This window comes from Lissotriton helveticus, chromosome 3_1 (genome assembly GCF_964261635.1).
Source record: "Lissotriton helveticus chromosome 3_1, aLisHel1.1, whole genome shotgun sequence".
Lineage (NCBI taxonomy): Eukaryota > Metazoa > Chordata > Amphibia > Caudata > Salamandridae > Lissotriton > Lissotriton helveticus.
The window spans coordinates 409,599,508-409,613,164 of NC_136061.1; the positions used below are offsets into that span (position 1 = coordinate 409,599,508).

The 13,657-nt window shown below is 41.6% G+C and overlaps 1 protein-coding gene across 2 annotated transcripts in view; it reads left to right on the plus strand.

Moving 5' to 3' along the window:
• STRADB (STE20 related adaptor beta) overlaps window positions 1-13,657 on the plus strand; it is a 181,768-nt gene that overhangs the window by 69,808 nt on the left and 98,303 nt on the right. For both annotated transcript variants that reach the window (XM_078680220.1, XM_078680221.1), the window contains exon 2: window positions 3,982-4,038. In XM_078680220.1, coding sequence (XP_078536346.1) covers window positions 4,027-4,038 — 12 coding nt within the window. In that variant the 5' untranslated portion in view covers window positions 3,982-4,026. The remainder of the gene's footprint in view (window positions 1-3,981; window positions 4,039-13,657) is intronic.

A 13,657-nucleotide genomic window follows, 5' to 3' on the forward strand; every position in this document is an offset into this window, starting at 1 on the left:
GCTCTTCGACTGAACCCCAGCACTCCGACAGATCAGCAGCCCGCCCCAGCACCTTGAGACCCTCACGGGTGAGTGGCCGTGCTTTACAAGCCCTGATTGACTGATTGATTGAATGTACTTGTAGAGAGAGTCAGGATGAGAGAGGAGTGTTAGATGATCAAATGCATACCAATCTGGTCAAAATTTCAAGGACAGCAGTCTTTCAACAAATACTTTTCTCACTCTGGCTTTTACAGGGCACTGGCCCAGCTGGAACTTTGGCCACTTAAAGCTGTGTGGCTGGATATCATCTGCCGTCTTGAGAAGGAAAGAGCCATAACCCTATCCCTAGCTAAGGATGGTTGGATATACCCCAACATGTCTAGTCTTTTCCTCCTCCGTGCCCATCTCCAGTGTCCTAGATAGTGTCTCTGCCCTTCTTTCCCAACGCAGTTCTGATTGCTTCGCCCTATTTATGTTCTTCAGAATACTCCATTCTGTCCCTGCCCGTTGGTGTTTTTTGACCCTATGTGTGAGGGTGTTAAGGGTACATCTAAATGACCATGTACAAACCTGATATCCTCGTTTAAATACATTTGTATTGCCAAATGCTCAGTATGGAATACATGGATTTAAAAATTATGAGTAAGCAGTCCTGCCAAGCGTCACGCAACAGGTGTGACACTCGCGCATTTCAGTGCGGTGATCCGCATCACCGCACTGAATGCATTTGTCATGCATTTTTACCACCTGTGCCAGCAGCTCCTGTGTGCCCGGGCTCTCTACAGTTCTGAGAGTGCTGCTTTGCCCGACTAGTGCCTAAACAGAAACCAGACACTGCAGCTGAGCTCTCTGAGCTCGTGAGCGGCGCCGCGCTACAATGTATCTCTCTGCTCTGCCTGCCAGAGTCCCACGACTGTGTTCCCTGTTGCCCTGGAAACTAGAGAATGCAGCGATTTGTGCAGTCTGCAGGGGGGCCCGGCCTGCCCGCTCAGTCGATACAGCCTCAGAGCTGTCAATCACGTGGCGCACCACAGGGGCCAGGATTATAAATCCGGATGTGCCGGCTGGGATGGGCCGTCACGTCAGGAGGAAGCAGGAAGTTCAGAAGCGGCGGGTGATAAGAGAGTGCAGGCAGGTTGCGGCGCACGCAGTCACTCTCAAGCATCATGGCCACCCGCCGCGGCCCCTTTGTGCAGCCCCCCCCGCTAAAACACAGCTGCAGACTGCAGCGCACCTTGGCCACCACTGTGGTAGCTCAGCTGAGCCGGCGACACCGCTCTGGCCACCAGGAAAAGTGCGAGCGCGGCCGTGCCGGGCCCGGGGGCCGGCGGCGGCGCCCCCCGCGGCGGCAGCACAGCCCAGCCCGGCGTCGTCGAGCCGAGTGTCCGTCGGGCCGGTCGCCCTGCGGGACAGTCTAGTGGAGTGGACAGTGACCGTCGACAAATCGATTCGTGGCTGGGTGGCCGTGGGCAGCAGCAGCTCACTAGACTACCAACTAAGTAAGTGTCAGCCGGTGTATCATGATAATGGTTTTATTTTATTATTTTATAATGTTATGCATTTAGCGCGGACTTTACCCCGGGGCGCCGTCAGCGCTTCACAATAGGAACAGTACTGAGTGACTGACATGAGGAGAAAATAACAATACTACAACAAATATTACACAAAAGCAAACGTTAATTTATTACATGAGGCAAAATAAAGTGACAATCGTGAGCAAACAAAAATACACCGCAAACGCGGTGCATTACAGGAGGAAAAAGTGGCATGCGTCAGCGTGCAAGTAATAAAAGCGTGCAAAGTAGCAAGTAGAGCCTATAATACTGTTCTAAATGGCAGACAGCAAGCACTCAAACACAAAGAAGAAACGCGGCAATGGTGGCCCTTGTGCAATCTGAAGCAAACAAAATGTACGAGGTAGCAAAGGGTGTTACAAGGGAAAAGTGACGTGTGCATGTTACAAAAGAGTACCTGGACACAGGTAGAAGGATAATACTGCAATAAATGGAAGACACACTCAACAGCACAAGAACAAACGTTACGTAGGCAATGGTGGCACTCGTGCAAGTGTCTAAAGCAAACAAAATGTAGGAGGTAACAAAGTATAATGTTACAAGAGAAAAGTGACACTCAGCAAGAGCTCAGAGCTGGTAACTTCTTTGTAGCCGCTTGCCTCCCGTGACATGCGTTTATAAAAAAAAAAGGCAGAATGCCTAGGCTGCGAATGAGGGAACAGTAGTTTTCAAAGAAATTGGAGGGAGCAATAGGATTAGTCTCCTTCCATTGCTGGTGCTCTGCAACAGTTTCAAGTAGTTCTGGGAGTTTCTTGTTGCTCAATTGGCTGTAATTCCTGATGTTTAAAAGTTTCCCTCTTCTTAAATGCATGATTTTTGCTCGTGAGAAAGTGTCACTCATAGTCGTTGAAATGTCACTCATAATGTCACTCAAATTTTTAAAATGTCACACATGGCAATCTGAAACCTTGGCAGCTATGAGTAAGTGATATTCTCTACTATTATTTATGTTGTAAAATGCACCGCATTTTAGCTGAAAACATTATGGAAATGTGGCACTAACCCTGGTTTTTAACACAGGTCACTTGAACTCCGGTTTTGATACGTGGCCTTTTTCCAAGTAGGTTGTTGACAAACCAGTCTGAGCTTTCATCCTTTTTAAACGCAGCGAAACGAAAATCCCTGAGTGAGGAAAGTGAATTTTGGCAGGGCAAGGACAGCAAATAAATGATGATCTCAAGGCGCTTTTACAGGGCGGCAGACTTTCAGAAGCCTGCCTTGCCCATATAAAGTCTGTCTGACTGTTCCACCCAGATATGTGCCATCAATTTGCTGCCTTTTCCCTGAACAAGTTGGCCCAGTGCCTGTGAAATCAAAGCTAGGCCCGCATCAAATTATGAACAGATAATTTGCAACCAGCCAGCGTCAGCAGCAGCAACAGCTGAATGCTTTTGCTAACTGCTTTTTAGGTCAAGCATTCAAGACCTCTTACATATACTTTAGTATATACTTATATGTGTATGTTGGGACACTCTCGAAGGAGTGGCTGTGCGCTATAAAAGTACGGGTCATTCATTCATTTGTGGGCTCTGGAGATCAGCCCTAGGACTTGTCTGCTTTTGCTTAGGGACTTTTTTTCTGTTCAACTGCCTCTATTTAACTGTCTTGATAGAAAACGACCAATAGAGGTCCGTAAAATACCAGAATTGCTTTCTTCTTGTTCAACTGCCTCTATTTAACTGTCTTGATAGAAAACGACCAGTAGAGGTTAGTAAAATACCAGAATTGCTCTCTGCTTGTTCAACTGCCTCTATTTAACTGTCTTGATAGAAAACGTCAGGAGAGGTCAGTAAAATACCAGAATTACTTTCTCCTGTGGGACTTTATTTTTTCAAATTTTTCTGGCTACTGCCTCTATTTTACATTCTTGATAGAAAACGACCAGCAGAGGTCAGTAAAATACCAGAATCACTTTAGCATTCTCTTGCTTCCAGTCCATAGAAATTGTCTTCCACAAGCACCTGTAGACAATATTTTTTTCAAATCTTTTACTTTCAGTGATAAGACCACGAAGGCCCCTGTTTTTATATTAAAAACAGAGCTTTGGACTATACCATTTCCAGCTGAAATGCAATATTTCTCTCACTGTATCCGGATACCTGGCATGTCACGTAGTTTGGTGCTTACTTTCCCTCAATGTTAAAGAACAGTAGATGTTTCTGCACTCAGGCTAATGTGCTACATAGCTAAATGCACATAAGGTCCCAAAGGCGAGACTGATTGCATTGCAAATGCTTGTTTCTCCTTGATTTTAAAATGTCATTTCTGCTGGCAAGTGAGGGAGGACTTGTTTCTATTTATATGTACTTGCAAAAAAAGCCCTTCCAACAGAAGTACTACTGACCATGCAACCAGTATCATGTATATGAGAAGTGTTTGTGTGTTTTTCACTGACAACCGTAAAATATATATTTTTTTCTTTCAGGACAAATGGGTTCATGTGACTCAGCCGAAAGAATAAAGTGGCTCCATGTCTTGTTGGGTAAATATGTTTACATTGGCTATGTTTCAGTTGTTAAACTAAGAAATACTTGCACAGTATCAGTTGAGAATAAAGGCCAGCGGGAGTTATTTATCCGCTCAGGTTCACTCGCACTTTTATCTGCATTCGAGTGCAATACAGAGGCTCAAGAATATCAACATGTACACACTGTATAGGGAGCTTGGGGGTAACATTAAGACCTTCAGATTTCTAGATGGAATAAAAGAGGACAGAGTTGCATCTTTTAATGCAAGAAAACTAATGTGTACTATTAACCGGCGGAACATGCTGTGTGGGAAACAGCTCAGAATTAACATATTTGCACCCTAAAGCCTTGTGAGTGGCCAGAACAACCTCTTAGCGGAAGTGATGGAGGCAAAAAAAGAATCGAGATTGACAAAGGGGACTAATGACAAGACAAGGGGAAAAAGGGAGTCAAAGAAGGAAGAGTGTAGAGCCTAAGAAAGGATAATATTGAAGACCATGGAGGATCTATGTGTTATGAGAGAGCACGGATATTCATAGGTCAATTTATATGCTGTCAAAAAGTTTGTGTATGCCTTTATTTCGATACAATCCAAAGCTTTGGGCATGGGAAGGCAGAGGCTTCATACAAACACCTTAAATGAAATGATTTCATGTTATCTTGCAATCCCCTATTGTGTTGCGTCTGGGTGTGTTTCTTGATGTTTCCGTTCGTTTTAGTGCTTCTGTGTTAATTTTCATTTCAATGAACAGTCATCACTTCATATTCTCGAAGTATGCAGCCCGAACACACCTGCTCTGCTTGTATAAATACAATCCCAGTTCCACTTTTAGGAATGAGGAGGTAGCTTCATACAACCGTTTTCTGGCCGTTTATACCCTAGTGCAGGTACTAACTAGCATTAGCAAAACCACTGTCTGACTTTCATTTTTAGTTTTTACTAAACTATTTCAAAAAGCCTGCTGCAGTGCATCAATGAGATAAATAATTTGATGTGTTGATTCAGTGTGCATTTAAGATTTTACATTGTCCCTCATGCCCACAATGTAAGCACTCCATAGGTGATGGAACAGCAAGCATCTTTGTGAGAGGGAAATACTCCTTTAGGGTCCAGCCAAAGCTAAGAATGCAATTCTCTAGACGTATATGTTAAAGAATTGCTAATACGTCACTGACGGCTGTGCTGTCAAGACAGACTTAAAAATGTGCACAAACAATATGTGCACCCTTTAGTCCTTATACCCATTAGAAAATGAGCATAAACAACCCTCACTCCTCAATGCAGGCAGTTGCCACCAGGTTCTAAATAATATTATTGCCTGTGAACCAGTGTGCTGGGATAATAATGCGTGCAACTAAGCGTAAAATCTAATTTTCATGGTTTATTCCCCGTATTTTTCCATTTTTATCTGTGTCTAAGAAGGTTGGTATCCAGGTAGGCACTCAAGCCCTATGCTCAACACCCCTTTCCTCAGAACTCACTCATCCTTTGAATCTGACCTAACTATTCTGGGCACTGGGCCTTGCTTTTATCCCCGGTCATCATCGAGATGATACATGAAGTCATGAACAGGGTATTAGGTGGTGGGTGTGGTTCTTTGGTTCACTTTAGCATGGTCATTTTCAATGATTTTTAGCGTTTGCATTATAAAAATAGTGTTGCTTTAGCAGCAGTTTGTATGATAACTTTAATTTATAAATGGAGTAAAGGACCAGAAATTTCCTTTAAAAGAGGTGTTTTTTCTGATATTTAGGCTTCTTCAGCATCTGGCCGAGTAACAACCTACTGTATACAACCTTTGGGTTGTGGTCGCAGAGTATGACTTCAGGGCATCACCTGTCCCTAGACTGTGTACCTTCAAAACACTTAGCGACACACAACCAACCTGCACCCATCACTTGTGCCCCTGCATCCTACTGTGATTCGCGACATGTGGCCAAGTGGTGGTCTACAGGCATGCTCTATATCAATGCCAGGCGGCCCTAGAACGCACTGTAGACAACCAATGACATTTGATTGTGTTAAGCAAGATCTGTGAGCAACATGTGGTCTTGCGCTATGCCCTGTGCATGTGCTATGTGGTAGAAACTCTACTGTGCAAGACCATTGGTTGTATGAAGCAGGGTCTAGCCACAGTGTGCTGCCCCATCTATGCCCTGAACCCAGCCCTTGTGGCCAAAAAACCTTCAGCTATGGCCTGCTCTCAGTTGCTGTGGACCCAAAGCCTGTGGCTCATGATCCCACTGCATAGTGCGAGACAAGGATTGGCTTTAACTGTGTCCTGCATTCTGTCCTCACAGACCCAGAGCTTGCAGTGCACAGCCGGTCACTAGCCACATGCCACCTGAACTCAAAAACGCTATAGGTGTTGAGTTCTTTTGTGTTTATTTTTCTTCATTTTATTTTTTGTTCTGTTCCAGCGTGTTCTCAAACCGGTGCAATTAGCAGTCGTGTTGTTCTGAGAGCCTAGTTTGCAAATGTAAACTTTTCTTCGCTGGAATAAGAAATTTTCTATTCTTCTGGGAATTCTCTTGAAACTTACGAATTAAGGTTGTGACCCCATTGTGATAAGGTCGTTTTTTATTGTTTAATGCTGCAGGTTTGAGAATGGTTCAACAAGATTTTGAAGTTGAAGAGCCAGACAATCCTCAGCATGTAAAAACACCTGCCTTGAACAATCCAATTTGTTTTACAGTGCATATATAGTTCTCAAGTTGTTTTTAAAACCAGATATGAAAATATACGATGCCACGAGGATAGGGCAGGCCTTGCACCGAGCCCTGTATCACACACAACAGTAGGCCATTCATCTGTGGGAAGTGGACTTCTCCCTACCACCAAACCATCTGTGCACAACCTTTGGCCCTCTGTTTTGGTCTCTAGGCATGAGGTTGGCTGATGGTCAGGGTCTAAGCCCATGTTCCTCTGCCAGACCCACGAGAACCAGTGCTGTACAGCCACTGGGAGCAAGGGTTGTCCTACAGCAAAGTTAAGGGGGTGGGGGGGAGTTGGAGAAGTTTTAGCTTACAGATAACGTTAACACTTTTTGACAAATGTGCATGAAATTAGACAGACTATTAACATGTTAATCGAGTTCTAATATCTCAAGTGTAATGTGAAGGAGTCAATCAACACCGATATTATTACCATATCAAAGCTTTATTGACCCCCATGTACTTCTTCCCACTTTTACAAATCTGCATAGGGAATTACGAAGCTTAACCTGGTAACTGTCTGTCATGCTTCTTCTAGATGTGTCAAACACCATCAAAGTTACTAGCAAATGAGCATGTTTTTCACCATCCACTTAACTTTGCCCCTGTTGATAGATTTACATAAACGTGATATACCAAAAGTAACCTAAACCTGCCAAGTGCCTGCTAAAGTGACCTGCAGATTTGTAAAATGGCGCCAAAGTTGTAAGCAGATAGAACAATCATTGATAAATTCAACAGGTCCTGCCTCACATGCAAGGGCTAAGCTATTGGATGTGGCTATGTTTGTTTGTAAAGCATAGTGAATATATATATAAAAAAAGCATTGGTATATTTGGCATATGTATGTTTGTGTGTGTTCACAGAGCTTTACAAACAAACATTGGCAAATCCAGCAAATCCAATACATTACACTAGCAAGTAATTACCTTTTACGTTTACATGAAACTTTATATAGTATTAATTCACGTAAATGCATACACCGCATATTATTGATTACAAAGATTTTAAAATGATTACACAATACGGCACAGGTTGAAATCAGTCAGGTTGACATCAATATGGTACCATTTACTCAAGCTATTTTTCTCCCAAAGTTTGCTGGCCGGCTTCAAGAATTTTACAGAGTTGCCCACAGCTTTTACAGTACCGCCCTTAAAGCAAAATGAGAACGCCTCTGATATTGTTCTTATGCCCTCTGAATTAAACATGGGCCGTAGCAATTTTTTTTAGCGTCAAGTAGGGCTGGACACAAGCACAATATGTGTTTGATGGACTCTTGTACTAACTAACACATCCTACACAAACTGTCATTGCAGCCCTTTGATTTCCATACACCATCAAAATCCTTAAAAATTACATAAAGAAGACTAAATTGAATTAAGGCAATCTTGTCCTGAGGCCGCATATTCAAATCGAGATAAGGTTGCCTTAAGCAAGAAAGGGATGCTATGGTGTATCTTTTATGCTTAGATCTAGATGCTGCCTCAATATCCATAACCAGATTTAAGGTTTTTACTCTTTTTTTTCACCACTAACCTTCGTACTGTTCTGGACATAGATGCTAGTGTTGGCCATCGAGCCGAGAATATATTCTACCAGCAGCTATATCAGTAGCCTTTCTGAAAAAAAAGCGCTCTTGTCTCCCTGGGTGCAGTGAATGCTTTGTAAATAAGTGCTCTTAAGACTTAAGGTGTTGATTCCTGCCTCCTTAGCATCTATGAAAAAAGTGATCCAATTAATGTCAACTGCTGCAAATAACAGAGTCAAGCCGTATTCTAATCTTATACGGCATAAAGGGGTCAACTTAAATGTAACCGTTTTCGAATGCAATTCAAAAACTCGAGGTTTAAGTTTTGGGTATTTGTATGATTCCCAATAAAGGCCCTGTATAAAAAAAACAGGGCTAATCTTTGCCTTTATGACATCCAACACAGGACCTATAGCTCCTTCCCCGTAAACTGTGGAGAACCCTTTCAGGGCTCCCAGTGTACTTGTAATTCTACTTTTTAAGTTCTCAACATGACGTTCCCCAGTGAGATTTTTATATATTATAACACCCAAGTACATGTATTCCTGGACCTCTTCTATTTTAATGCTTCCTACCTTCCAGGTGAACTTGAAAGTATTTTGAGCAAAGGACATTACCTTTATTTTATTGGTATTAATAAGAAGATTATTCTCTAGATTTTTACAATGGGATTCGATCGAGTTGCCTTTGAAGACCGATCTAGGTTGTCGCCAAGTTGACTTGATTACCAGCGTGAGCTGAATAGGGTGCTTTAGTGTGCCCTAGCTTCGGAGCCTCATCTAACCTATGTACTAGTAAGTCTGCTATGTCCGATGTGTATTGGTTAAAAAGAAGTGGGGCTAAAGTGCACCCTTGCTTGAGACCATCATGAGTAGGAATTTTAGGAGATAGGACCATAACCAACAGACATCTTGACTCTAACCCAAGTTTTACTGTGGAGTTATATTATCAGATGTAAAATACCTGGGGGAATACTCCACTCCTGAAACTTCCATCACAGTCTATTCACCCTATCGAACGCTGTTGAAAAGTCTATAAAGCAGGCAAAAAGGTTGTTTTTCTGGATGCGGGCTTTCTGCCCAATCATGGTCAAGTTATGATATTGTCTGTCGTACTGCATTTTGGGCACAAGCATGACTGATGGAAAGTTAATCTGCTTGATTGTTCAACTCATACCTGCAGATGATATAGGAGGCCATAACTACTTGGTTAGGGGTCTCACTTATATATAGGATACAAAATTGCTCCTTTCCATGTAGGTAATAACAGGCCCGACTGTATGACCGTGTTGAACATTGGGGTTAGAAACAACACTCATTTTTCGAGGTTAAGCTGCATTAGGGAAACGGGTAGCCCATTAGGGCCAGGTGTCCGTGAGGTTTTGCTATTTTTGATTAGTTTCACGATGTCTACATGGCTGTTTCTAAGTTGTAACCTATCTTCTATGCCTGTCGTGTCTGATTCGAACACCCTGTATAGTGCAGTTGAAAGCTTTTCCCATTTATTTATATGGTAATAACACCCAGCTTCATGGTTTTTGATGCCATTACTAACAGTGGCCCACAAATCCTTGTTATTCTTAATGACCATTTGTGTTCTTGTTCTGTTTTTTAATATAACAGATTTTGGTTCCTAGCTTCGATCTACTTTTTGTATGACAGGTATGTTGCTTAGATTCCCTTCAACCTTGAATAGCTGCCTTAATTCCTTACTATATTGCATCTTTTGTAGATTAATTTTATTCTCCATTGTGCTTTTCGGCATCCCCTTATTAGTATTTAATATGGGTGTTGTTGCTAGGAAATCGAAAATTTGGGTGAGAACAAAAGTGAAAGAATTTATACCAATTCTAAATCCCCCCATTTGAGTTGTAATGGTTGACAAAAAGCTCGTAAAATGGTTGTCCTCAAATCTTATCTTGTAACTGGTTATATCCATCCTAACAAACGATTCTTTTCCCCTTTCTCAGTCAAATCGTCTTTACCTAACAGCTTTCCTGCTTTGTATTCCATGGTTCTAAGTATTAAGGCAATGATTTGTGGGTTGTTGTCCCTTTCAAATCTAGGTATTATTTTAAAATCCTATAAGTTCTGAAAATCATTGACATGAAGAAATTGTATAATCGATAACTGATTCTTTGACTGACGATTTGAAAGTTGGATTAGCTGGTTGATTGTTCAAATATCTACCATTTATATAGCAAAGCCTCAGCCCCGATAAGGTGGAACTAACCAGTCTTGTTAAGATTCTAGATTGGACCCAGAACAGATAATTGTTGATCTATACTATCCCCCTGGGGGCTTTTTGCCCTTGTTGAAATAGTTTGTTATTAAAGTCACGTCAGAACAGTCTTAGAATTAGGAATTAGACCTAGGATGGTTTCAACATCTTCTTGAATAATTACTAGTTTCTTCCTATCCTGGGCTTGTTCAAGATGTTATTGGAGGGTCCCTGAAGGAATTACTGGTTTCTTCCTTTAGGAAGTATGGATATTTCCTCTCCTCTGATGTTTTTTTTATGTATCCCCCAATCTGATAACACGTCTGCTTTTCCAAGTATTGCTTCATAAAGGTGGCGCATGTGCTTTCCCTTTGAGAGATGCTGTTGGTCACAAAATTAATAGACAGAAGATCTCCTGACTTCAGATATTCCAGATAAGGGAAACAATGCCCTGAGAACATTTTGGTGATTTAAAATATCGAATGGACCTTCAGAGTCATAATATGAACAAAAGTTGATTTGTGATAGAGTATCCGTCTTCTTAATTTGAGTGTTGCTCGAATAAACAGGCTCCTGGGTAATTTTACTCAAGGTCTGCATTTTTGTATTGTTGGTCCACGGGGTATCCACATCTAGTTGCCCATTGATCGCTGTGGACTACTCACTGTTAATATATATATATGGTCTGCTCTTGAGAAGCAGAATCCCTATACAGAAGGATAGCCTTGGTAATCAGGGGATTCAATATCGCCTTTTCTTCCTGAGAGTGTCCAAGAGCTTTAAGCCTTTTGGATATTCCCTCCATAATTTTCAGTATTTCTTTCCCTTCACCTTAGTTGTTCCCCTGTTTCAAGTTTCGAAGTCATATTGATTCCGCTGGTGTTATAAACCTTCAGGTCAGTGGCAAAAGTTGTTACTTTCCTTGGTTCAGGAGTTTGCTTTTTTTTGTTGGATTTGTGTTGTTATTTGTAGTGCTCTAGCAGAAGTTAGTGGGCTGTCTTGACTTTTACCCTATCGGCATCAGTTGGTTGTTTTGGTTGTGATGCTAGCATGGCTTTTTTGATTGACAAATTCTCAAAGATAGCATAATTTGTTTGGTCCTCAGCTGGTTGAGAAAGAATTGTCCGCTTGTTTTGATTTCCAAGATTTTTGTTTAATTTATGTAGTTTCCTAGAAACGGCTGAGGAGGGACAACATTTTCTTAAGGCCCTGAAGTGTTAATAAGTGCTATAGAAATTAGATCTTCTTCTTGATCAGTTCCTAAATCACCTGGGCTTCATTGCCTAGATAGCACTGTCGAATTAAGTCGTGGAGGTGTTGATGTCCTGGCAGTGTTATCCGTACAGTGGCTCTTTGGTACCTTCTCAGTGTTAGGCCTAATATCAATCAGTACGCCAGGTATGACTTTATGGCTCGTAATTCTAATATTGGCATTTCAGCTAGAGCTTGCATCTCGTGTTGGGGGGGATTCCTGCTAATATCTCTTTGCATTTGTAGGTCCCCAGTCGTAATAAGGCCATAATATCATCAATACACGAAATTTCCTTGCCATCATCTCTCCCAAGTAAAGTCGAGAGAGACTCCCTTAGAAATGTGGTTTTATTTATTTTCAATTGTTTTTTTATAGCATGAACATTACCCTTGCAGGTATCCGAGCACTTCACAATTGTGCAGTAGTACATACAGAATTAACAAATTCACTTCAAAGTAAATAACCGAAAAGTTGTGCGACTGCGAAGATTAGGATCTTGGACTCTTGGAGGGAAATTTGTTCATAAGGAGTTTTTTTACTTCTTTCTATTAGGAAATGGTCGAGGGATTCGTTCTGACTTCAGGATGTAATGTGTTCCAAATCCTTGGGGCAATCCCCTTTAAAGATTGGTCGTAGGTTTTGTTCTTGTGGATTCTTTGAGGTTTCAGAAGAAAAGTATTGGAGCTTCTGGAGGATCTGGAGCCGCCAGAGAGTTTGAGCTTCTGAGCAAGATATCTTGGTGTTATGTGGTGGAGGGCTTTATGCGTCATGTAGCTGGATTCTTGCTTCGTAAGGGAGCCAGTTGAGAGATTTGAAATCCAGGGGGATGTGGTTGTATTTTTTCGAGCCAGTAATGAGTCTAGCTGCAGAGTTGAGTGAGGCTCTTAGAGGAGCCAGTTTGGACCTCGTGGTCCAGATAGGGTTGCACTACCATTGTCCAACCTGGGAATAACTAGATCTTGTACTGCATGCTTGAAGCCGTTGGTGGGGGGGAGGTTTTAATTTTCTTAAAATACTCATTTGGTCATTTGCTTCTTTGATGGCGGCACTGATGTGCTATTGCATGTTGAGATTCTTGCCAAGAGTTACACCCAGTGGTTTTGCAGAGTCAATGAGTTGTGGAGTGCAGTTGAGGGCTGTAAGTTGTTTCAACCATTTTCCGATGATATGCGAGTGGTTGGGTTGGGCGATTAGGAGGAGCTCAGTATTTAGTTTGAGGTTATTTGTTGCTACAACACACTACACAATGCGGTAGAGTCACCTACTTGGAGCACTTAGCGAGATCAAAAACTTCTCGTGTATCTGCTTGATCAAACTAATTGAGACACTCAACTTGGAGTAGTCCACCGCCCAGACCACTTTAACCAAAATATCAACACAAATCCAAGGAGTATCAGAAATTTCAAAACATATTATCCAACGTCATATGTCGACAACAGTTCATATACAAAGTAACTCTTGATAGCAGGTTTAGCGTCTTCTTTTTTTATTTTTCTCTTGCTTCAGTTTGTTCGCAATACATTTTTCACGATTATGGTAGCCACATGTATTACAATGCAATCTTTACAAAACAGCCTACGCGTTTCGTCCTCACTGGGACATCATCAGGGCTGTAAAAAACAAAAAAGAAATTCTATAACTATTTTACCACATCAATTATTTTCTTAATTTCTATATACAAATGACTAAGTTTCAAAAATCATTCTAATGAAGAATTCTTCATGCTGCCTATTTAACAATCTAGTCAAGTTTTATCTGAAAAACCTGCCTATTTAACACGCTATTCAGCAATGTCACATTCCTATAAGAATATTTGACAGAACTCCTATTCATGGATGGTGAAAGAAAAACTCTTTGACATAATCCTGCTTTTAAATTACCAGAAAGGAAAGATTATGATATTTCATCAGTTTTG